General features: G+C 37.7%; 1 protein-coding gene across 13 annotated transcripts; it reads right to left on the reverse strand.

Annotated features, from left to right (window-relative positions):
* Positions 1-1,392: 1,392 nt before the first annotated feature.
* Positions 1,393-7,284, reverse strand: LOC121968061 (probable pectinesterase/pectinesterase inhibitor 64). 13 transcript variants are annotated; one of them, XR_006107924.1, is made up of 4 exons: positions 5,399-7,279; positions 5,259-5,324; positions 2,120-4,235; positions 1,393-1,811 (listed from the first exon to the last, which is right to left on the reverse strand). XR_006107924.1 is itself a non-coding variant. In XM_042518596.1 (2 exons), exon 1 carries the CDS (start codon positions 7,121-7,123, stop codon positions 5,456-5,458), a length of 1,668 nt encoding a protein of 555 aa, XP_042374530.1. In that variant the 5' UTR covers positions 7,124-7,284; the 3' UTR covers positions 4,852-5,324; positions 5,431-5,455. The 13 variants fall into 13 exon arrangements, 1 of the variants encoding a protein (XP_042374530.1); XR_006107937.1 differs by lacking the exon at positions 2,120-4,235 and having other exon boundaries at positions 1,393-1,804; positions 5,431-7,284; XR_006107932.1 differs by lacking the exon at positions 2,120-4,235 and having other exon boundaries at positions 5,431-7,284.
* Positions 7,285-23,705: the final 16,421 nt, after the last annotated feature.

The raw sequence follows: 23,705 nt of genomic DNA on the forward strand, positions 1-23,705 counted from the left end.
TAAAGATCAAGATGACAAGGTAAAATGGAAGGCCGTTCGATTAAGGTTTCGAACTGTTAAGGTGATAATTTTACCTTTGTCAACAAAGATAGTAAGGTAAAATACCTAAATATTTGGTGTGATGGAAAAAAGTATAGTGCATTTCTCAAGCAACCAAAGTCCAATTCTTATGTACAATATACCTATGATAATTGAACTACTAGTGAAGTTGGGACATCATGTCAAGAGCCATTGAATTTTCTGAATTTACTTAGTGGGTGGAATATAAGATTGGATCATCTCATCTACTCCAGAATTAGTCGAGTTGTAAGATCTATATATATAGTAAGGTAAAACACCCTTAGGGGCACGATATGGTGATAAGCGATAAGAATGATTCCCATGCAGTGAGGATTTCAATCTCGCGTTGAACATTTTCGAATGTCCACAAAGTTTGAACCACTGATGACGTTGGAATACCATAAAAAGACCTATTTGTATTTTCTGAATTTACTTGGTAGCTTACTTGTGGGATTGAACAATCCACCTTAAGATTAGTTAGACCAAAGGCTTTGAAAATAAAAATAAATTAAAAAAACAGAGAGACAAAAAGGTAAGACTGCTAAATGAACTCATGGTGGTTTGAGTGCATTGACCTCAACACAACCATATGACACAGTTTCAGGTCTATGAAATTAGTTTGAGTTCCATCTTGATTGAGCTATGAATGTCTAAATGGAGGTTGGGCTATCATTATATTTTTTATGCTTCTAGAAACTTAATCATGCTCTCACATCCATTAAGTTGGTTTGGCCCAAATTCACTGAGAGTGAAAATTTCACCATTCTTTAAAATTAAAAATTTATTATGTTCCACAAATAAAAGTAGCTTTGGATTTGTGAGAGAAAAAACCTATTAAAATAATTTATTTTGGACCATCGAGCGTAGGTTAACGAACTAAAAAGGATAGTTAATTGTTCCCACAAGTATGGTGCAATGATATAACACTCGAAAGAAAATTAGGATTTGAATTTAAAATGGAATGAATATTTCATTTGTTAACTTTTGAATATGTATAAATTATATTTTAAATTTATCTCATCGGTAAATTCAAGCTACTTTTAGACGAAGATTAAGAATACTCTCTTACCTTTCTATTTATGAGAGGCTCAGACCAAATACAAATGGTAGGCAAATCAAATTATATTTATATTAATTTATTTTATTAATAATTTTATTAATTCAGATTTTATTACATTTATAATTTATTCACAAAACATATTCTTTTTATTCTTTTAATAATTTTATAAAATTATAAAACTATGTAAACATTATCATATTTTATATATTTCAATAAAAAAAGTAAAAAAGATTATAATTAAATTTTATACAAAATAATAAAATTATTATTAATTTTATGAATCATTCACAATTAATATTTATAAATGCTAATAAAGTCAATTTAACAGTGTTTAAACTTCTTTAATTTATTTTAAAACATCGAATAGACAACCGAGTAGTTTATTCATGAACACCATATTCATTTAGAGACCCGAGCTGGCCACATTGACATATCCTTACCAATACCATCCATAGTGCTTGGGTTATGTTGATCCATGCGAGCTGAATGACTCGGACCCCAACTAAACCCCCCAACTAAACCTGCAAGTCTCTTCGTGTCAAAGCAAGCACGAACCAAATGCCATCGTCTCCGTCTCACCGTCGACCACCTCAGCAGCAAGAACATTGAGCTTACCGACCAGGCCATGACCGCACTCACCATCGACGTAGCAATCTTCCTCTTGTCCATCTGCATCATCATCATCTACGTCCTTGCATTCAAGGAACAATATTAATAGCAAAACAAAACAAAACAATAATGATAATAAAAGTTCAAGCAAATTATTGATTTTCCTTGCAGTTTGATGCATTTCAAAGTTTGATGCATTTCAAACTTCATCCTGCACCTGGTTTGCTTTTAAGAATGATACAACCATAGTCCTTTCGAGACGGTTTAGTGGTTAGCACATAAGATGTTGTCATCATGAGATCTGGGGTTCGAATCTCGACAAAACCGAGATAAATATCTCCCTTATGTGCTAGTCACTATTTCAAAAACTAGTAGTCGTCCGTGATTTACCTCCTCCGTATTGATCCTAAGATGGATTGGCGGGAACGTTGGAGGCGAACGTATTCACCTTTTGCATCAAGAATGACACAACCATAGCCTCTCTAAATTACATGCTTGGTGGGCTTCATCCTCATGGCTCATCTTTTTGCACTTTGTGCTGCTTTGTGCTTTTGTCAAGTAGGTCTGGTTTCCTCTTTGTTAGCTATCATTCAACCTAGTAACAAGAGTTTTCAACAACAAAAAAAAGATAATCTGTTACTCATGTTAACTTGAAGCTGCTATTTGGACCCTAACAGCATAATCCACCCTCACACTGAATCTTCACTATCTACCCTCGCTGTACCAAATGTGGTCAACATAACAGATGGACTTAGTGGATTGCCAAGGAGGTCTCTTTCCTCATGGTCTCTCTATTAGCTATCATTCAATCTAGTAATGAGTTCTCACAAAAACAAAGAAAAGGAAAAGATGGTGGAAGCCACCATCCACTACAGCAAAGGTTCTATTCTTTACAGTTGGATGAGAGTGCAATCCTGCTTGTGATCACTAAGCAAACACTTTACCACATTTGTCTACAATGGTGTCACACCAACCATCCAACAGAGTGATGTTGGGAGAAGTTTGAGTGTCACTTTACTATATCTAGTGCAACTATGCACCACCTTTTGATCCAGCTCCAATGCTCTCTTTTTTTAACGACTGTCTAGAAGAATACTAACATTTTGAAGGTTTTCTAGAAAACCCAGGTTTCTCTAATTTAGTAGGTACCCCTTTACTCATGTTATTGCTTGCAAAATGACATTTGGGGATCCAGTTTATTTATTTCTCATGCATCTAGCGATATCTCAATCACCCAGCATCAAGCCTCTTCTTCTGTAACAAATTTATATCATTTCCGTAGGATAAGGGTGAAAAAAGGTGCTAAAAATTGTCAAAATATGATTAAAACTAAAATTTTGAGCACGCCAGCAAAGAAGATAAGATGTGCAATATTACAGGCAAAAAACATTCTGGATTCATTAAAAATTGTTTCAATCTACTAGTTGCTAGTGGTTATTGATAAAAAATAAATAAAATGAAATTGTTTGAAATGTTTATTTAATTTAATTCCATGTATTGAAGTTTAAATATGTTGTTGATCAGGTTAATGCCCAAGTATTAGGGAATATTTGAATTGATATTCTCCTATATTGAATTTTAAATACTGTTTGAAATGAACCACAATCATTTATTATCATATTTCAAATCTCCCATGAAAATTAGGTTTTGCTAAACCTTATTCAGATTTTGTATAAGAGATTCATATTCAATCTTACAAGATGTTATAAATAGATATAAATTTATTTGACATATTACAAACAACTGCAAGATCTTTCAATATGGTATGTACATACATGTTATAGACATGGGAAAGACAGATGCACTTGTTATTATTCAATATAGCCAGTCTCAAGAGTTTTTAATTATATACGTATATATAATCACATTCATAGTAACTTCAAGTTGCTACTTGGAACTCCATAATCCACCATCGCATGGATCTTCACTATATGATATGGTAATATCGGTCAACATAATAGATGGTGGAAGCCACCATCCACTTCTTCAAAGGTTGTTTCCTATGGATGAATGTGGCTGGGGTTGTGATTGCTGACAAAACTTTTAGCCACACATTGTCCACTATGGTGTCACACAAACCATTTAACAAATGTTGGCAGAAGTTTGAGTGCCACTTTACTACAAAAATTGCTAATATGCTATCACCTTATTAACTCATCTCCAATATCCTCTATTGTTACCAAGAGTTAAGAAGAATACTCGGAAGTCTGGTGCACGAAGCTCCCGCTATGTGGGGTCAAGATCCATTGTACGCAACCTTATCCTGTTTTTTTTTGCAAGAGGTTGTTTCCAGAGTTGAGAAGAATACAAACATCTTAAAGATTTTCTTGAAAACTCAGGTTCCTCTAGAATTCGCTTCACATGTGTTGTTGCTTAAAAGTGACATCTGAGGTACCCAGTAACTTACTTGTCCTAACAACTCTACACCAATAAATACCCTAGGATAAGGGTCAAACACGGTGCTCAAAGACCACCAAGATACATTCCAAAACTCTCAAGCACAATCCTAACAAAGAGAAAGAAAAAAATATTCAAAAAATTTCTAGATCCATCAACAACAACTAGCAAGTTTGTTATCTTAAACAATAGGAATTGGACAATTGCTTTAACCTAAAAATTGCAAGATAAGAGAAGTGGCAAAGGAACTATTAGTGATAAAAAAAAGTTACTTGCTTGTGACATTTGTAGAATTTTATGTCTTGATAAATTTACTATTAGTGATAAATTTACTATCTTAATAAAAAGTTACTTAGTGATAAAAAAACTCAGAGAGACACGTTTAAGATGGTACGGACATGTACTTAGACGACCAATAAATGCTCCAGTTAGGCGATGTGAAACTATGATAAACATGCATATAAAACGAGGAAGAGGAAGACCAAAAAAGACTTGGTTAGCAACAATAAAACAAGATAAAATTTATTTAAATATAGATGATGATATAATAGGAGATAGAGCTCAATGGCGTAAAAGGATTCATACAGCCGACCCCACTTAGTGGGAAAAGGCTTGGTTGTTGTTGTTGTTGTTGTTGTTGTTGTTGTTGTTGAAGTAACTTATGTTGTTGATCAGGTTAAGTTCTAACCATCGAATAATATTTAAAGTTTAGGCCCTCAAAATAATTCAAAAAGAAAATAAATTAATGTTCATAACAATAAATATATTTCAGGTACATGATGGAGAGGTAAAAGGAAGTGCACCCTTTAACAAGAAATGAAACTTTGGGTAGGAAATTTGGCTTAAAAAAAGTAGCTCCAGTACATCCAATGAACAAAAAAGTCATGAAAATGAAACACTATCTTTCCTTTTGGCTTGTCATACTTCATCATGAGAAATAGGTCAAGGATTCTGCACTAGAAAAGAGGTATAAAAGAAAATTAAATTCAATATCAGTGCTATAAAAGGCAGGAAGAGCATTCCCAGTAACCATATTGATATAACCATTGCATGACAACCATATCTCATTTACCTAAAATTCTCCACTAATTCTCCTCAAAGGCATTAATCATGGAGTTTAAAGAGAACTCACTCAGTATACAACCCAATCAATCTTTGTCAGTACAGAACGGACCCAGTGTTCATCTCATCAAATTCCCTAAGAAATGGAAATGGAAATGGAATTAGTAGGCTTATATATCAGTGTGCATCATTGAGCCTGTAGAACAATACCTGAAATCTAGAAACCATCACAAGTTGCTCACCAGCAGTTCCCAATCCATAAATCCTTTACTGCTCAGATGGAACCCATTCATTCCCTTGAATGAAATTGTCTAGAGAGTAAACACCCACATGCTCCTCCGGTACTTGGGAGCTCCAGTTCACCCTGGTTGCCGCACTAGCCCTCGGTCCCCAACTCCCATACTCCCCGTAGAACAGCGTGCTCAACGCAAAGTTTCCCTTCCATGGCAACCACCCCTCGGGCATCACAACCTCGCCCATATAGCAATTCACATACACCGTCCTTGAGTACTCCTTCCACGGCCGCCCAAGGTACGCCCGATGCGCCCCTGGCTTCCTCTCGTACGCCGCCAGGTAGTCCGCGCTCCCATTGATCGAGCACCTATTGAACACGAACCCCGTGGCTTGAGCCGGATCGGTCCGCCCATGGGCCGCTACCGGGTTGCTTCCGGCTTTCGTCAGCCCTTCAGCGCGCGGCACCACCTCGATGCTACAACGATCGAACACCGCCGCCGAGTTCCCAAAGATGAAGTCCAACGTTCCAGTAATGCGGCATCTGCGATAGAGCTGGCGCAGAGAACGGGCGTACAGTGTGTCCTGATGTCCCCTGAACTCCACCGATTCGAGCACGGAGCGGTCGCTGTCGCAGCGGAAGGCGACCGCCTGGTGGGCGCCGACGCCAGCGCTGTTCTCAAAGGTGAGGTCGCGAGCGGCGAAATTGTCGCCGAAGACAGCAACGGTGGCGGAGTCGTAGGTAGTGAGGACGCCCTGGTTTTGACCAACGCTTAGTGAGCTGGTAACGACGGTGACCCCCATCCCGTCCCCTATGAACACCAGATTGGTCTTCTCGAAGGGAATGCGAACCGTCTCCTCGTAAACGCCTGCTTCGATGCGGATCACGAATCGGTCCGATGACAAATCAGGCGCGGCGTCGACCGCTTCCTGGACTGTTCGGTAGTCGCAAGATCCGGTCTTGCAGACGGTGGCATTGGGTGGGCGGTCGATGGGGAAGGTGGAAATGAGGGAGCTAGCGCCACCGCCGGATCGGAGGGCGGAGGAGGCTGGGGCGTCGCCCCAGTATCCGTCGCGCTCGGTTTGCGGCGGCGCCCAAAGGGATACATCGTGGCCGAATCGCTGAAGGGCGGCGATCATGGAAAGGGCGTTGCTGGTGAGGGCTGTCAGATCGAGTAGCGCGGCCATAGCATCTGCCACGCGGCGGGAGGAATTGACGTACTTGAGGGCCGACCAGCAGTCGTACTGGTAAAGCAGGGCGGCACCGGCCCAGGTGCGGGCGTCGGCAGTGCGGCCTTCGGAGAGGGAATTGGAGGCGTCTGAGAGGCGGCGTTGGGAGAGGGCGAGATGGTCGATGCAGTTCCTAGCAGCGGAGGCGCGGGCGGCTGTAGAAGAGGCGAGGATGGAGGCGGCCTGGGAACGGGCGGAGGGGAGGGCGTCGAGGGGGGCGAGCAATGTTGCCTTGAGTAAGTCGAGGGAGGAGGGGGAGGGAGGGAGGTCGGAGGAACGTGAAAGGGCGTCGAGGCAGGAGGAGTCGAAGCGCGTGGCGCGGCATGCGAGGGAGATGGCAGAGGACTGGGCGGCGGCGGGGAAGGGGAGGGAGGCGGGGAGGAGGAAGAAGAGGAGGGGGATGGAGAGTAGTGCGGCCATGGTGAGTAGGAGGAAGGGGCGAGGAGTAATGGGGGAATGTTGGAGCTTCCTCATTGTTGGATTTTGGATTATTTTATAGAGAAGAAGCAGAAGAAGAAGAGACAGAGAGCGATGAGCGATCCCGGGCGGGGTAGGCAAGGCGGAGTGCTGCACTTTATCATAAACAAAGGAAAATGATAATCTCAGTTATTAGACTATCAGGTGATCGATTCGGACCATTCAAAAATTTAACATCATTTAATTACCATTTGAGAAAAAGAGCTCGACAAATTTATTTTATATTTTATATAATTTTTTTATATATATAAAATTTATTTGTTAAAATATTATTTATAAATCAGATAATAAAAAAAATAAATTTACTATCTTAACAACTCCTCTAGTAACAACTTCCGACATTACATCGGATATATATCATGTCTTTAATATAATAAATAGATATTATATAGAGAGAAAAAGATAATAAAAACATAGAATATAAATTTTAAGTTAATAATTATAATATAAAATAATTATTTAAATTTAATAAAGTAGATAATTTATTTTGAATTTTAAAGATATTATTAAAAAATTGAGATGAGATGATTATTTAATTATAATAGTTGTTCTGTAAGGTGCGTTTAGCCGTTTAGGTAAAGTCTAGGACCTAGGTGTGCTAAGTCGAAGGAAAGTGGCTTGGGAATGATGGGAACAAAAGCTGGTGGAAGTTTATTTTATTTTTAAAATTAGGTATTTAATTTTTTAAACTCTAATTTACGTGGCCTCACTCAATTTTTTCCACGAAAATAAATTTAGAAAACATTAAATGATCTGACGATACTTTTTAAAATTAATCATACGGGACGAATACTCTTATTAGGAATTGATTCCACGCGTTCTGATTGGTGTCAACCGCAGGCGGCAGGTGCTAAGGTTGATAGTATTTTTTAGTTACAGATTTGCTACGTCTTCTGCCGACGACGACGACGAAAAAAAAAAAAAAAAATCCTCCCACTTTATAATCGATTGATGGTAAATTGATAAATTGTAATTGATAAATTGTAAAGAGTATATGGGATGAATCACGACCACGATAGCGGATTTTTAAATTGGACGATCTTTATTATTTTTCAGTGTTTAAATTTTAGTCAATTAATTATGTAAAAAAACAATTTTTTTTTAAATTATTTATTGAATAAATTTAAAATACAGTTTATACCTATTTAAAAGTTCACTTTCAGAACATGTTAAAATTCAAATTTTAATTTTTTTATTTATTCTTATATACTACGCAACTAAATTTAGCAAATATCCATTTCTCTTACATTACTTTAAAAATTATTAAATCATGTATAAGATACCAATTTAACCCTTCACATTTTCTCTCATGGCTGTCACATACATCCAAACCAAAAGAAAAATCTGAATCATGTTCGATTTCTCTTCACAACGGGCGTCTGAACTAACATCGACGGCCGGTAGCAGTGCAACTTCTTCGTCAAATCTAAATCTAAACCTGGCACAACACCATTTCCAACATCGACGTGTTTCCGACAATTTACAGCACGCTGCAGCAATTTAACGAAAACAAATAACCCTCCCCAACCACCAAAGTCCAAACCAACGAAAGGCAACTTTCCTCCTGGCCATCTTTGATTGCAACAGTCGAGCGAAACTTAGGTATGTTCTTTTTTTGGGTCAGTACTCAAATCTTCTTGTAGGGCAAAGTATCCTTAGAATTGAAAGTTTTGCGCTTTAGTTTGGTGTAAATCATTGTTCTAGTAGCTCCAAAACTTTCAACATTGTTATGACAATTGCAAGTATTCAAGAAAAACTCTAAAGCACCGGTAGCATTTAAAATCCTACCGAGGACAAAGTTTTTTACCATGATCAATAGAGATATATATTTTCATCTACTAGATTTTACTTTTTTCCTATTTTATAGATTAGCATTATCAATTTATAGGAAGATTAACATTTTAAATTTTTAGATGATTTAACTCTTTAAATCAAAACCATAATTACCTTTTTATCTAAAAGATAATTATTTCTAAAATGATAAATTCTAAAAGATTTATAATACAGTTTTAGTAACATGTACATTTAATAATCTATTGTCTTCCTCTCCTTGATTATTATATTTTTTAAATATTCATAATCTTAATAGAATTTTTATTTACAATATGGTTAATTTATTATTGTATTAATACAGGGAAGATCAAATTTATGATGAGGTAATCATAGTTATAGTATGATGCAATCTATAAATTCACAAACAGAGAATCAAAATAAATCTATTATTTCAAATATAAATATGAGTACTAGCAATATGACACCTTCAACTTCCTCTAGTATTGTGGATAATACTAGAGAGACTATTAATTATAATTTCAATTTAAATGAACAAGCTCCTAGTTTTGAGGATGACTTGGTATTTATAGGATAGGAAAATCTTTTTGAGGATACGTGGATTGGACAAGAATATAACGAGAATAGAATGGAAGTAGAAATTCAAATGGATATTTTTGAGGATGAATTCTTAGTAAATAATATGCACTCTTTATTATATGAGTCAATCAACACTAACGAATATAGTAACCTTAAAGGGTAGTTTCCATTAGCTGAAGATATAGAAGAAATGAACACAAGACTTGTTCCATTGCTAACGCAAGAAGTAGATGACTCTGTTGAGGAATTTTGCGTTGGTTAGGTAACATATTTTTTTTTTTAATTTTCATAATGTTAACTAAACTAAATTTTAATAGTACTAACATAAATATATATATATATATATATATATATATATATATATATATATATATATATATATATATATATATATATATATATCAATTCTTATTGTAGATATACACAATGTAAAAATATTTTAAAGATGCACTTGCTAAATATGCTATGAATAGACGCTTCACATACAAAATAAAGGACAACGGGAAGAGTAGAGTTAAAGCAATCTGTTATAAAAAATTACACATGGAAAATAATTGTAAGGGAAGATATTGAGTTCATGTTTATAAAATATTTAGAGTGTTATCAGTGCAGGCTTAGTATGATAACAACTAATCATTCTGCATGCTCATCTTCATTTATAGCTTCTCAAATTGAAAGTCATTTTGTGGCATCAAAATATTATATATCCATTAACATTCAGAATGAGATAAAATCATGATTCAGAGTTAATATATCATATCGGAAGGTATACTATGCATGTGTGAAAGTTATAAATAAGGTGGTAGGTGATTTCAATAAGGATTATGGTGATGTCTCTAGACTATTTCGTGAGCTAAAATATAAAGACCCAGATATATACGTTGAATTAAAAGAAATGGTGATAAATTTCAACATTATTTTTGGGCTTTTGGTGCATGTAGAAGAGTTTTCAAACATATTTTTAAAAATTAATTGAAATTAATACAACACACTTGAAAGGCAAGTATCTTAGTGTATTATTGAGTTTTCAAACATATGTCAGAGTAAGGAATACGCCTTGGTGAGTAGCTGTTATTATCTGACAGGTAGTTGTGATTCTTTGAAACTGTTATCTCTTGGAGGCAATCCAACCAGCATTTTATCCGACCGTCTATACGAAGGGAGACTGACACATGAGAAGTGGGGAACTGAGCCCCGAAGGTCCGACCGACTCTTGGACCGACCGACTATATGCTGAGAATTATATTGTAGGGCTGACCGACTGTATACTGAATACCTTGGCTCTGTAAGTTCAACCGGATCTTAGCCCGATTGACTATATGCTAGGAGACTGCCTTTGCTATATGTTGGGAGACGACCTCTGAAGAGTGGGGAGCTAAGTCCCGTATGTCCGGCTGGTTCATTATGGTCGATTAGGTTTATTCTATATATCTAGGCACTGAAGAGTGGAGCGATGAGTCCCCTAAGTCTGACCGGCTCTGGGATTGACCGATTGTATGTTGAGAGATGCTTAGAGAATGGGGAGATGGGTCCCTTAACTCCGGTCGGTTCTAGGGCTAATCGGTTATATGCTAGTGCTTTAATATTGAAGTGGAGCCCTAAGTCCCTTAAGTCCGACTGACTCTCGGGTCGATCAGTTTCATATTAAAGGCTTATTGCTGCAGATTGAGGAATTGAGCTTGAGCGAGGGTGATTCGTTTAGCTGCATATACTCTGACTTTGACTGTCACCTCACCTTGACTTTGACCACCATTTCATCTTGACTTTAACTAGCATATCATCTTGACCATTAATCCTATATTACCTCTGGATCCACTTACAATATACCATATCAACTTTCATGAAGCTTACTCTTCCGACTTCATGATAAATATCTGATTCCTAGACTCCTGAGACTTCAAACCTTTCAAACCTACCAAGAGCTCACTTTTTGAGCCTTTAAATTGCAAGTGTTTGATCCTCTTATGTGGATTTCACCCATTAAAAGCTTACTCTTTGAAATTTTATGTTTGCCAAGACCTCTTCAACTTTAACCCAATAGTATGGTCAAATTAGCCTCCGGAGCTAAGGTTGGAAGGGCGTCTAATTATCACCTAAGTATTTATAGTTTGATTCTTATATACAACATATCTATAGAGATTTTACTCCAAATGAAACTCACAACAAAAGGTTGCTGGTCTCCTGAGTTATCCGCCATGAGTACTTCTCGATTATCCTGACAATCGATGAAAAACTTCTATGAAACCAAATTAATCATTTCATATTTAATATTATCTGACTTAGTTAATCATTTATTAAATTGGTCAAACTACACCTACAATTATTGCCAAATTACTACAAATGCACACTTGATATAAGTACGAACATTATATCGATTTTGTTAAACATTTCAATTTTATTTAACAAATCAATTTTTATTTACAAATTAAATTTTATCTAACTTAAATATTATATCAATGATTTTACCATATCAACAGCAGTTCAACTCGTGTATGACTACAGACACAGTCTCCTTCTTAAGTAAGTTGCATAGAACTTGCGCCAATGTATAATTGCATGTTTACATGAAGGCTTATCTTGTTGCTTTTGATTGAGATTTTAGAAGATGATTCTCTATCTCTTCAAAACCTTTCTCTTGATTTTGTTAGTGCTTTGGGTCAACAAGTCTTCCTATTCATGACATTTGTATTGATTTATTAGGTTAAATTTTAAGGAAGGTCCTAAGGTACTTGGAAAACTTGATAACTACTAATTAGGGTTAACTACTATTAATTATGCCAATCAAGATCAGTCATCCTAAGCTCCATTATATAGAGTTTGGGAACCATTACTAGTTAACTGATGCTTTCACCAATCAACTGGTGCTGGCCAAAGGTACCCCATAAAACCTGTGATTCTGCCAACAACTTTTCATCAGTTGATTGATACCACCACCAGTCGACTGATCCTTTCAGCCATTAGGCACAGAAACATTCTGTGCCCTGCCTCAGTTGACTGGTCCCATCATTGGTCGATTGATAAAACCCTAAACCTAAGATTTCTTTTTCCGAGTACATTTCTCTCTCACTCTGACCCTCATGACTCATTTGACTCTTCTTTGCAGCCTTGATCTCTTACCTTCAAGCTCCTTTCTTTGGCTCTTGTCCCTCAAATGCATTCAAGCACGCGACTTGTCCCAATGTCATCCTTTGCGTATGCCTTGAAGTACGCTTCCCTCAGCTTGTCCTTGCTACCTTGTCCACCATCCCTCAGATGCTCCATCATTCACTAGATCAGAAGCTATCAAGCTAAGTTATATATGTGTATCATACAAATCTGCACAACTCAAATACACATATCAAATATAAGGGTAAATCTAACTTAAACTCTTTGTTCAAACATCAAAACTCATGGTTGTTGGGTCACTTTGGAGCGAGAAGGGGTGGGGGGTGAATAGCTCGCTTGCTTTGTAGATGTTGATTTTGCAGCAGATAAACTCTAAGTAAACTTCCAATGCTAACAAGAATATTTATTTGGCATCTACCTCAAGATGAGGTGACTAATCTAAGGATCAACATACGAGCACACTCTCCACTATCAAAAACACTTCTTCTCGGAATAATCCGGAGGTGGAAAAACCTTGTACAACTTAAACAACAAGATACAACTCGAAAGAAGAAGTAAATGTTGGATCGAGAAGCGCTAGAGGGGGGAGGTGAATAGCGCTCGTAGCTTTTACACGTTTCGGATTCGAAAATCAATAAGAGTAAAGCAGCGGAATAGAAAATAAAAGCAAGGCACAAAGACACCAAGATTTACTTGGTTCGGAGCCTTGGGCGACTCCTACTCCAAGGTCCACGATCGTTGATCGCTTTCGGTGGACAAAAGCTATAATATCGCAAATTTAGTACAATAAGTGTTTACAATTAAATGCAATAAATGTTATATCGATAACAAAATTCGAAATCTCGAAGCTCCGGGTTGTCGGGGACTTGTCATAGCTTTATTGGGTCATTTCTTGAACAGTACACAAAGGATGAATCACTTTAGAATTGATAGGTTGAGGTGCTGGTTGAATACCCCATATAAAGGTTGTTGGAGGTGCCTCAAAGCCCCTTGAGGGCGCCTCCAACGAGCCGAGTCAGCCGCGCGGATAGATGCTGAAGAAGTCATCACTGATCCATTTGAAGGCGTCTCCATAAGCCTTGAAGGCGCCTCCAACCTGCTGTCTGAGGCGCCTCAAGCCACCATGAGGGTGCCTCCAGCTCCACTTCACGCAACCTCTGCTCCTTTGCACCTAAGGCACCTCAAGCTCCATGAGGGCGCCTCGAGTACTGTTCATCCGAGGCAAATCTTGCTCCTTTATCCAAGCAAAACATGTTAGTCCACAAACTAACCACATATCCTACAAAACAAAGTTAGCACACACAATAATAAAAAGGTTTGACAGCCACGAACTGTCCGGTTCTGACTTCGAATTTTTGACCGAAAACCCTAGGTCGAACTGACGCCTACTGTTCACTCTTCCGGGGAGCGCGTCCTCACCTACTCCACTCTAGAGAGCATACCTAATGCAGTCTGGTCCTCCAGAATGGCTAGACTTTTTACCTAGGGTTACCACCACCTAGGACCTAGGGTTACCACCCTTAGGGTTTTTCGCCACCTAGGGTTACCTCCCCCTAAAACCTAAGGTTACCTCCCTTAGGATTTCCTTCACCTAGGGTTACCACCCCCTAGGACCTAGGGTTACCACCCCTTAGGATTTTCCTTCACCTAGGGTTACCACCCCTTAGGACCTAGGGTTACTACCCCCTAGTACCTAGGGTTACTACCCCCTAGGGTTTTCCTCCTGCCTAACCGCAGTTAGGACTTTCCTGAAAAGCCTCATTCACACATGTTAGATAACACATAATCTTAACTTTGAATCATTTGCCATTATCAAAACTTGAGTTCGATCGTCGGATGCTTCCCGCACCAACAATCTCCCCCTTTTTGATTATGATAACTAAAATTCAAAGTTAAGCAAAAAGACACAATAAAGAAGTGTTGTAAAGATAACAGTGCATGCATAACTGAAAATAGCACAAGCATAATACAAAACTCCCCCTTAATAGCTGCTTACAAAAACTCCCCCTTTTATTTTGAATTTTGAATTACTTTTACCAATTTTGAATTTTGAATTACTCTCCCCCTTTGCCATATATCAAAATAGGCAAGAAAGTAAAGAAAAAAATTAGGAAAGTGAGCAATGGTCTTAGCTAAGAATATCATTTTTTTGAGAAATCTTTTTAGAACGTTAAAATAGAGAATTAGAAAGATATTGTTAACCACTTAGCTTTTTAAAATCAATTTCCTTGTAATACTTCTAGCTAAGTGAAAAAAGCTTGAAAAGTACTTAGATGAATTTGGAAAAAACTTTTGAAAGATATTTAGCAATGTTGAAAACTTTTTGAAAAGTACTTAGTCAATTTTAAAGTACTTAGTCAATATTGAAAAACTTTTTGAAAGGTACTTAGTCAATTTTGAAAAGAGGGGAGTTTGAACTACCAACCTTAGCTTTTAAATCGGAAATTTTCTAGTAGGAAAAATTAATTTTCGAAATAAGTTTAGCTAAGGGAATGTTGTGATTTGAAAAGTAACTTAGCTAAACAGTTTGTAAAGAGATGATACAACTTTAAAGTATAAAATGTAAAAAAAAAAAATCTATAGGAGAACTCTTTTTGGGGTTAAAAAGTTGATTTAAATTTAGCTTAAATTTTACCCTCACTTGAAATAATTTTAGCTAAGGCCACCCTCACAAAAAACATTCAAAATGTCCTATAGTCCAAGCATGAGTAAACTCAATACTTTAATTTTCTTGGCCACATGTCTAACCATTAGCTACTAGATGTTTACCTAGAGGGCAACAATTTCACTTGGGTAGTCAAGTTAAGTTAGTGATCCAGTTAGATTTGACTAAGACAGGATTACTTAACTTGATTAATGTATTTTTGTTATTTAATGCCCAGACTTATGTCGATGCACTGACATAATCATTCTTAAGTCTAGGCAATACCCTATGCATCTCACACCATTCTAAGTATTTTCAAACACAAGCAAGTTAAACCTAGTGTGCTTGTGAGATGCTCTGGCTGAAACTAGGGGTACATGATTTCTAGGGGGCAAGTTCCTAGGATAAACCAGATATTTGAAAAACTAATAAAAGTTAGAATTTTGAAAAATATTTTTCCTAGGATTTTAAAAACCAATCTTGAAAATAAGTTGAGAAAATATAGTAAGCAGAAAATGAGTTCTATTCTACTAAGTACATCCCTATTTGTCTTCTAAGTGAACTGAATTCAAGTTCAGGTAAGGGTTTTGTGAATATGTCAGCTAAATTTGATTTTGACTCAACATAGTTAAGTACAATATCACCCTTAGCTATGTGATCCTTTACAAAGTGGTGCTTTACTTCTTTATGTTTAGTCCTTGAGTGGTGAATTGAGTTTTTGGTTAGATTAATTGAATTTATATTATCAATTGAAAATTTTGTTTTATGTTATTCTAGTTGATAGTCTTTTAGGATATGTATTATCCATAATAATTGAGATGCACATTCACCTAGGGTTATATATTCAGCTTCAATGGTAGATAAAGCAACACAGTGTTGCTTTCTGCTAGACCAACTAACTAGGCACTGATCTAGAAATTGACAGATACCACTTGTGCTTTTTCTATATAGCTTGCACCTGACATAGTCTGAGTTAGAATAGCCGGTTAGATCAAGGGTGCAAGATCTAGGGTACCATAATCCTACATTTAGGGTTCCCTTAATATACCTAAGTATTCTTTTAACAAAGGTTAAGTGAGACTCTTTTGCACAAGATTGGTTTCTTGCACACATACCTACTGCGAAAAGAATGTCTGGTCAGCTCACAGTTAGGTATAGTAGACTCCCTATCGCACTTTGATAGTATTTCAAGTCTACTCATTTACCTTCTAGGTCTGAGTCAATTTTAATATTAGTAGCCATTGGTGTATTAATATTTTTTGAGTTTTTCATTCCAAATTTCCTAACTAATTCCTTAGCATATTTAGTTTGATAAATGTAAATTTCATCTTTGGTTTGTTTAATTTTTAAACCTAAGAAAAAGTTAAGTTCACCTACCAGACTCATTTCAAATTCATTTTCCATTAATATGGTGAATTCTTTTAAAAATTTGGAGTTGGTTGATCCAAAAATTATATCGTCTATGTAAATTTGGGCTATAAAAATATCTTTTTCTAAGGTTTTTACAAAAAGGGTTGAATCTATTTGACCTTGGTTGAACCCTTTTGATATTAGATAATTAGACAAATGTTCATACCAAGCCCTAGGTGCTTGTTCTAGTCCGTATAGGATCTTTTTTAGCCTAAAGACATGATTTGGATATTCTAAGTCCTCAAATCCTGGGGGTTGACCTACATATACTTCTTCTTTGATAAATCCGTTTAAGAAAATGAATTTTACATCCATTTGATAAAACTTGAACCCTTTATGTGCTGCATAGGCTAGCAACATTCTAATGGATTCAAGTCTGGCTACAGGGGCATATGTCTCATCATAGTCTAACCCTTCTACTTGGTTGAACCCTTTAGCTACTAACCTTGCTTTGTTTCTAACTATTTCACCCTGATCATTTAACTTATTCCTAAAAATCCATTTAGTATCAATTATGGTCTTGTTAATGGGTTTAGGTACTAATTCCCAGACATGATTTCTTTCAAATTGGGCTAATTCCTCTTGCATTGCTAGTGTCCAGTCTGGGTCGGGTAGGGCTTCATCTACAGTTTTGGGTTCAATTTTGGAAATCAGGGCTATTTGGCTTATGTTCCTATAGGAGGATCTAGTCCTGACTCCTAGAGTTGGATCACCCAAAATTTGATCAGATGGGTGATTAGTATTTGTTCTTGTTGGTCTTATAGTTGGGTCAGTAACTGGATCTTGTAATTCACTAGGTTCAAGTGGAATTTCTTCATTATCTTCTAAATTTCTTAAGTCAATATTTTCTATTTTGATATTTTCATTTACTACATTATGTAAGTTATTTTCTTCATCAAAAATTACATTTGTAGTTTCTTCAACTTTTAGGGTATTTTTATTGTAAACCCTATATGCCCTACTAGTTGTTGAGTACCCTAAAAATATTTCTGGGGTTGTTTTTGATGTGAATTTTCCTAAATAGTCTTTGGTGTTTAAAATAAATACTTTACAACCAAATACTTTTAAATAGTTTAAGTTAGGAACTTTATTATAATATATTTCATAAGGTGTTTTATTTTGATATTTATTAAGTAAAATTCTATTTTGTATGTAACAGGCTGTATTAATTGCTTCAGCCCAGAATTGGTTAGATAGTTTGTATTCATTCAACATGGTCCTAGCAGCTTTTTGTAGGGTTCTATTTTTCCGTTTTACTAGACCATTTTGTTGGGGGTTCCTAGGGCATGAGTATTCGTGTTTATACCTGTTAATTTCACAAAATTCAGTGAATTTATGGTTTTCAAATTCTCCCCCATGGTCACTTCCAATTCTTTTTTATTTGAGTATCTTTTTCATTTTCTATTAATTTGCAAAAGATTTTGAAAACTTCAAAGGTTTTATCTTTAGTTTTTATGAATTTTACCCAAGTAAATCTTGAGTAGTCATCAATTATTACTAAGCAATATTGGTTTTTTGCTTAGTGACTTGGCTCCGTGTGAATCAAACAAGTCTAGGTGAAGGAGCTCAAGTATAGAAGTTGTTATATTTAAGTTGGTTATCTTATGTTTTGACTTGTTTTGTTTGCCTTGTTGACAAGCATCCCAAGTTGAAGTTTCAATAACTTTTAATTTAGGCAGACCTCTAACTAAATCATTTTGACTCATTTTTGAAATGAGTCTAGTATGAGTGTGACCCAGTCTCCTGTGCCACAACTTGGTTTCCTCTTGTTGTGTCAAAAGACACTCTTGTGAAGAGGTAGATAGGTTTATTGTATAAATGTTCTTTTTCCTAATTCCCTTAAGTGTAATTTCAAGATTATTAATATTCTTAATTATGCATTCATTTTTTTTTTGAAAAAGTGACCAAGTAACCTGAGTCACATAATTAGCTAATACTAAGTAAATTGAAACTAAATTGTTCAACCAATAACACTTTTCGAATATAAAAATCAAAATTTAATTGGATATTACCTATTCTAATTACCTTAAGGGTTTCGTCGTTACCGAACACGACAGACCCTAGGTTCTTGAGTTTCAACTTAGTGAATTTCAGTCTGTCTCTAGTCATGTGTCTGGAGTATCCATTGATCCAAATCTTTATGTTCCTACAGAAAGTATTTGATTTGGGTCAATTTACTGGATTTAGAAGATAGTTTGACTGAAATTAACTTAATGTTCCATCTCACACATTCTAGATGAACAAACATGGTATTCCTATGGGTGTTTGTGAGATGGTTTATTAAGTTAATTGGTTTAGGTTAATTAGATTAAATTATTAAGTTAATTAATTAGATTAAATTATTAAGTTAATTACATCGATTAAGTTATTAAGTTAATTAAATTATTAAATTGATTAATTAGATTAAATTATTAAATTGATTAATTAGATTAGACTAAGTTCAACTTAGATCCATCTCACCCGGTTCTAAGTTATCAATCAAGGAATCTTAAGTAGTTTTGTGAGATGATTATCTTTGTTGGGTTTTTCGGGCTGCGAAAATCGCTTTTTCGCGTCGCGGAAACCCCGAAACCCCTGGCCACCGGATCCGTGCGAAGAAAAATAAAACAAAATACGAGTACAGTTTCTAAAGTCTAGATCTACACTAGATAAGAGCGTTACCCTCGATGCGATGCTCTTCGCTATCCCGCTAGTCCAACGGTTTCCCGGATCTCAAGATTGTCAAAGTAGACAACCCTCTAGAAGTATCCACACGAACAAAATTAGGTGGAGGAGACCAAACAAAGGTGTGCTAGCACCTATGGTGTTCGGCCAAGAAATGAGAGGGAGAGCTTGAGGAAGAAGATGAAAGTTACTTCACAAAATGAAAACTCATCTTGCAATTGATGTGGCCGGCCACATTAAGAGGAGTTGTAACCTCCATGGAATGCCAAGAGTCACAACTCTTGGTAACTCCCATGAGGTGGCATCCCACTTAAGCAACCATGATGATGTGGAGCATCATCATTGGCCCACTCAATATCAACTCACCAATGAGGTGGCATAAAGTCAAGTCAAACTTGACTCTTCATCTTCCTCTCAAGTCAAGTCAAACTTGACTTAATCTCTCTCTTGGTTGATCTAATCCAACCATTTAATTCAAGCCAATTTAATATAATGAATCTAATTCATTTAATTAAATTGATTCAATGAGTCATAATCTAAATTAGACTCATTGAACACATGAATCAACTTGAGTCCAACTCAATTAGCCCAATTAGGATTACTCTTAATCCAATTTGATTCATCAAATGAATCTAATCCTCTTGGTTCATCATATGAACCTAATCTCCATCTAATTGTCCTTAGTGTGTGACCCTATAGGTTCTTGTTACGTTGGCAATGTCCCTAAATCCATTTAGGAGCATAAGTAATGAACGGTATCTAGAAATACATCATTACTACCCAAGTTACAAGAATGTTGAGATCCAACATCACCTTGTGACTACTAATTGTGACTCCTCACAATATATGACAAGTGTCCTTCTATCCTAGACATCTAGATTGATCAATGTGAGGCATAGACCGTGTCATCCTCTGACCAATCTAAATCTTGATCTCCAAGTAGACTCACTAAATCAAATGAGCTCAATATCTCATATTGACTCATTTGGGCATGGCCATGCACTTCGTGGTCTCACTCTATCAAGAATATCGATGTCGCTCCCTTCATATTGGAGGGATAGATCCCATCTACATCACTCACATCCCTCTGCATAATTCATTATATACCCAGTAATCACCTTTATAGTCCACCCAGTTGTTGGGACCTTAGATGGCTAGAGGGGGGTGAATAGCCTCTTTGAAAAACACTAAACACAAATTTCTTCAAGAACTTTGTTAGCACAGCGGAAATAGAAAACTAAAACAAGAAAGCACAGCACACTAACTCAGAGATTTACGAGGTTCGGGGATAACTTGCCCCTACTCCTCGGCGTGTCCGTAAGGTGGACGAATCCTCTTGATCTTTCGGTAGATCACACCCCGGAAGCTATCCGGCTAAAGGATTCTCCTTCTCGGTGGAGTAACCTCTCCACAAAGTCTTTAACAGCAGTAAGAAATTAAGCACAAGACTTACAGTAGTGGCTCAAATGAAATGATCAAAGGAAGCTCACAGCCACAATCAGCGAAGAACAAGCACACTGCTTCAATCTTCCAGAGAGTTTTTCTCCACAGTTTTTCACAGCAAGAGCACACAAAATCCTTGTCACGAGAGCCTCTCCTCTCCACCTTCATATGCCTCTCTGCTCTGTAACGGATCTCTGCCAAACCTGCAGCAAATCCCTGCAAATCCCTGCAACCGTCCACGACGTCGCCAATCACACTTCTTCCTTGTCTGATTGTCTCAGCTCCCACCAATGGCATCCTCGTTTCCACTGGTACCTCTGAGCTTGAACCTATCAGCACAAGTCAAGCTGATTTCGACCAAACGGCTGCCAGCAGATCGCAAACGAGACGTTGCTACCAAAACTGGTTTGTCCGCAGCGAGACACAGCAAAAGCTTTTTGTTGCCTTCTACTAATGATCCTTAATTTGAATTCACCCAACATCGTAATCTGTAACCTGAAACTTCGAGAAAACTTGCAGCAGATGGTTAGAAACGAAATAGGTAAAAGCAATTGCGAATCAGAAACAATAAGAGAAAGCGCATGCAAAACAAGCCATACTGTGGATCGGTCAGACCGATCCACGTATTTATCGATCGATCGGTGCGGGGACCGATCGGTGCTCTCGATCGGTCCCAAGACCGATCCACCCCTTCACGCAAATCAGGTATCGACCTGATCGGTCCGTGGACCGATCAGATTAACTGGATCGGTCCGTAAGACCGATCAGTATCCACTCGCATCGAGATCATCGATCGGTCCCGGACCGATCGATATACTCGATGTGCTCGAGTGTTATCGATCGGTCCTGGACCGATCGATACACTCGATGTGCTCGAGTGTTATCGATCGGTCCCCGCATCGATATACACTCGATGTGCTCGAGTGTTGCGATCGGTCCCCACCGATCAGGAAACTGGATCGGTCTGCAGACCGATCAGCCGTGCCATTGTGCCACTGGATCGGTCTGCAGACCGATCCAAAACTGTGAGTCTCGAGTCAAGCTTCCAAGCTTGCTGTCCTCACCCCTGACGGTCCAGAGAGCGTGCTACCGAACCCTCTCCGACCATACATGCCAAGCTTCCACACTTGGACTTCCCAATTGCCTGGTTTCACTCACCAGGACTTTCCAAATGCCTAACATCCCAGTTAGGACTTTCCCACTGCCTGGCTTCACTCACCAGGACTTTCCCGTGCCAAGCTCCTCGCTTGGACTTTTCCCAATCAGGTCAATCAGGTTAACCAAGTCAACCTTGATTAGTAATTAGTCTGAGTTAATTTAATATCTGATTCAAACTTAAATCAGTGTCAACATCAAAACAACATCCAGGTCAGACTGTATCAACAATCTCCCCTTTTTGTTGTTTGACAACACAATTTAAGTTTAGATCAGAAAAATTCTCATATCCATAATTTCAGGGAAATTAAGATCTCCCCCTAAGATGGATATAACTCAGTTACTTTCTCTTTTTTTCTTTATTGATTCAAAGAGGTCAAATCGTCTCTAAACTTAATTATTTTCTCCCCCTTTGTCAAACACCGAAAAGGTGTAAAATAATGAATAAGACTGACAAGCACCCCCCCTTTTAACCAATAACGCCTCACAAAAAAAACATGGTATATGAAAAACAATGGCATATGAAACATCATAAGTGTATCATGAATAGTGAAGCATCATAAATAGCATGAATATAAGAAACACAGCTAACATCTAGTTCAGATAAATGTATCAAAGACATAGTATCAACAAAACAATCAAAACATAGAGAATGTCAGCCAACATCCTCATCAAGAGGATCATCTGCAGCATCAGCTGGAAGAGTGGAATCCTGAAGAGGCATGCTGCTGCCTGAGGGTAGCTCGCCCGCAGAGTGCTGAGGAGGTGGATGGCCGGCCATCCATCCTAGAAATGCCTGATGTGTCGCCAACTGCTGTCTCTGTAGAGTATCGAAGCGCTGATCAATCTGGAGGCGCAGGCCATCGAACTCTGCAGCCACCATCTCCTCGTGGCGGTCAAACCGGCTCTCCAGCTCAGCGATCTGCCAGCGCAGATCTGGATCCTCCTCGCCATATGCAGCAGCAGCAGGAGGACGAGCAACCTGTCGTGGAAGTGGTAGCTCACCCAGTGCCCTCCCATCCTTCCACCTAACCGTCCCATCCTGACTTAGGATTCCGGACTTGGAAAACGCACGTTTCCCAAGTCGACAATCCTGCCTGACCATCTTCACTATCCTCCCCCTAGAGACGTCAATACCCATGGACTCGAGCCAATCAATAATTATATGCCCAAAAGGCATATAGATGTTGTCGCCGCTCGGTTCGCTATGGGAAATGATAGACATATAGACACTCGACATAATATCAAAATCTAGATGTTGACGTAACCCATAAAGCATCAGACAGTGATATGGTCGAATTTCTGCCAACGGTTTAGAGGTGATAGGTAGAAGACATTGTGTGACAATTTTGAAAAGAATGTAGTCAGGAGCAGAGAGTCTAAGGGCTGCAAATGTAGGAAAGTCGTCATCTAACTCATCTAAACCATCCAGTCTCGGATGACCAAAGAAGTACTCATAGATTGAGTCAGAAGAGACATTAAGAGGATGAGGTACGGGTTCAGGCAAAACAGGATAGATGGAGAACACCGTCCCCGAACACAAACGACAACCTAAATACCCAAAGAAGGCAATTATGTCGAGATCAATGTTTTGCTTAGCCACTCTTGTTCTATGACTACCATCAGGAGTCTGATGAAGGTTGTTATAGAATTCAGATACTAGATCAAAGTTGATGTCCCTTTCTAGAAAAACCAAAGAATCGAGCTTGTAGTAGGCAATGGTTTCTAAAATAGAGGGACAAGATTCCTGCATGAACTTCTTATCAACAGATCGACAAGGGAGTAATT

The sequence above is a fragment of the Zingiber officinale genome, chromosome 1B (assembly GCF_018446385.1).
Source record: "Zingiber officinale cultivar Zhangliang chromosome 1B, Zo_v1.1, whole genome shotgun sequence".
In the NCBI taxonomy this organism is placed as follows: domain Eukaryota; kingdom Viridiplantae; phylum Streptophyta; class Magnoliopsida; order Zingiberales; family Zingiberaceae; genus Zingiber; species Zingiber officinale.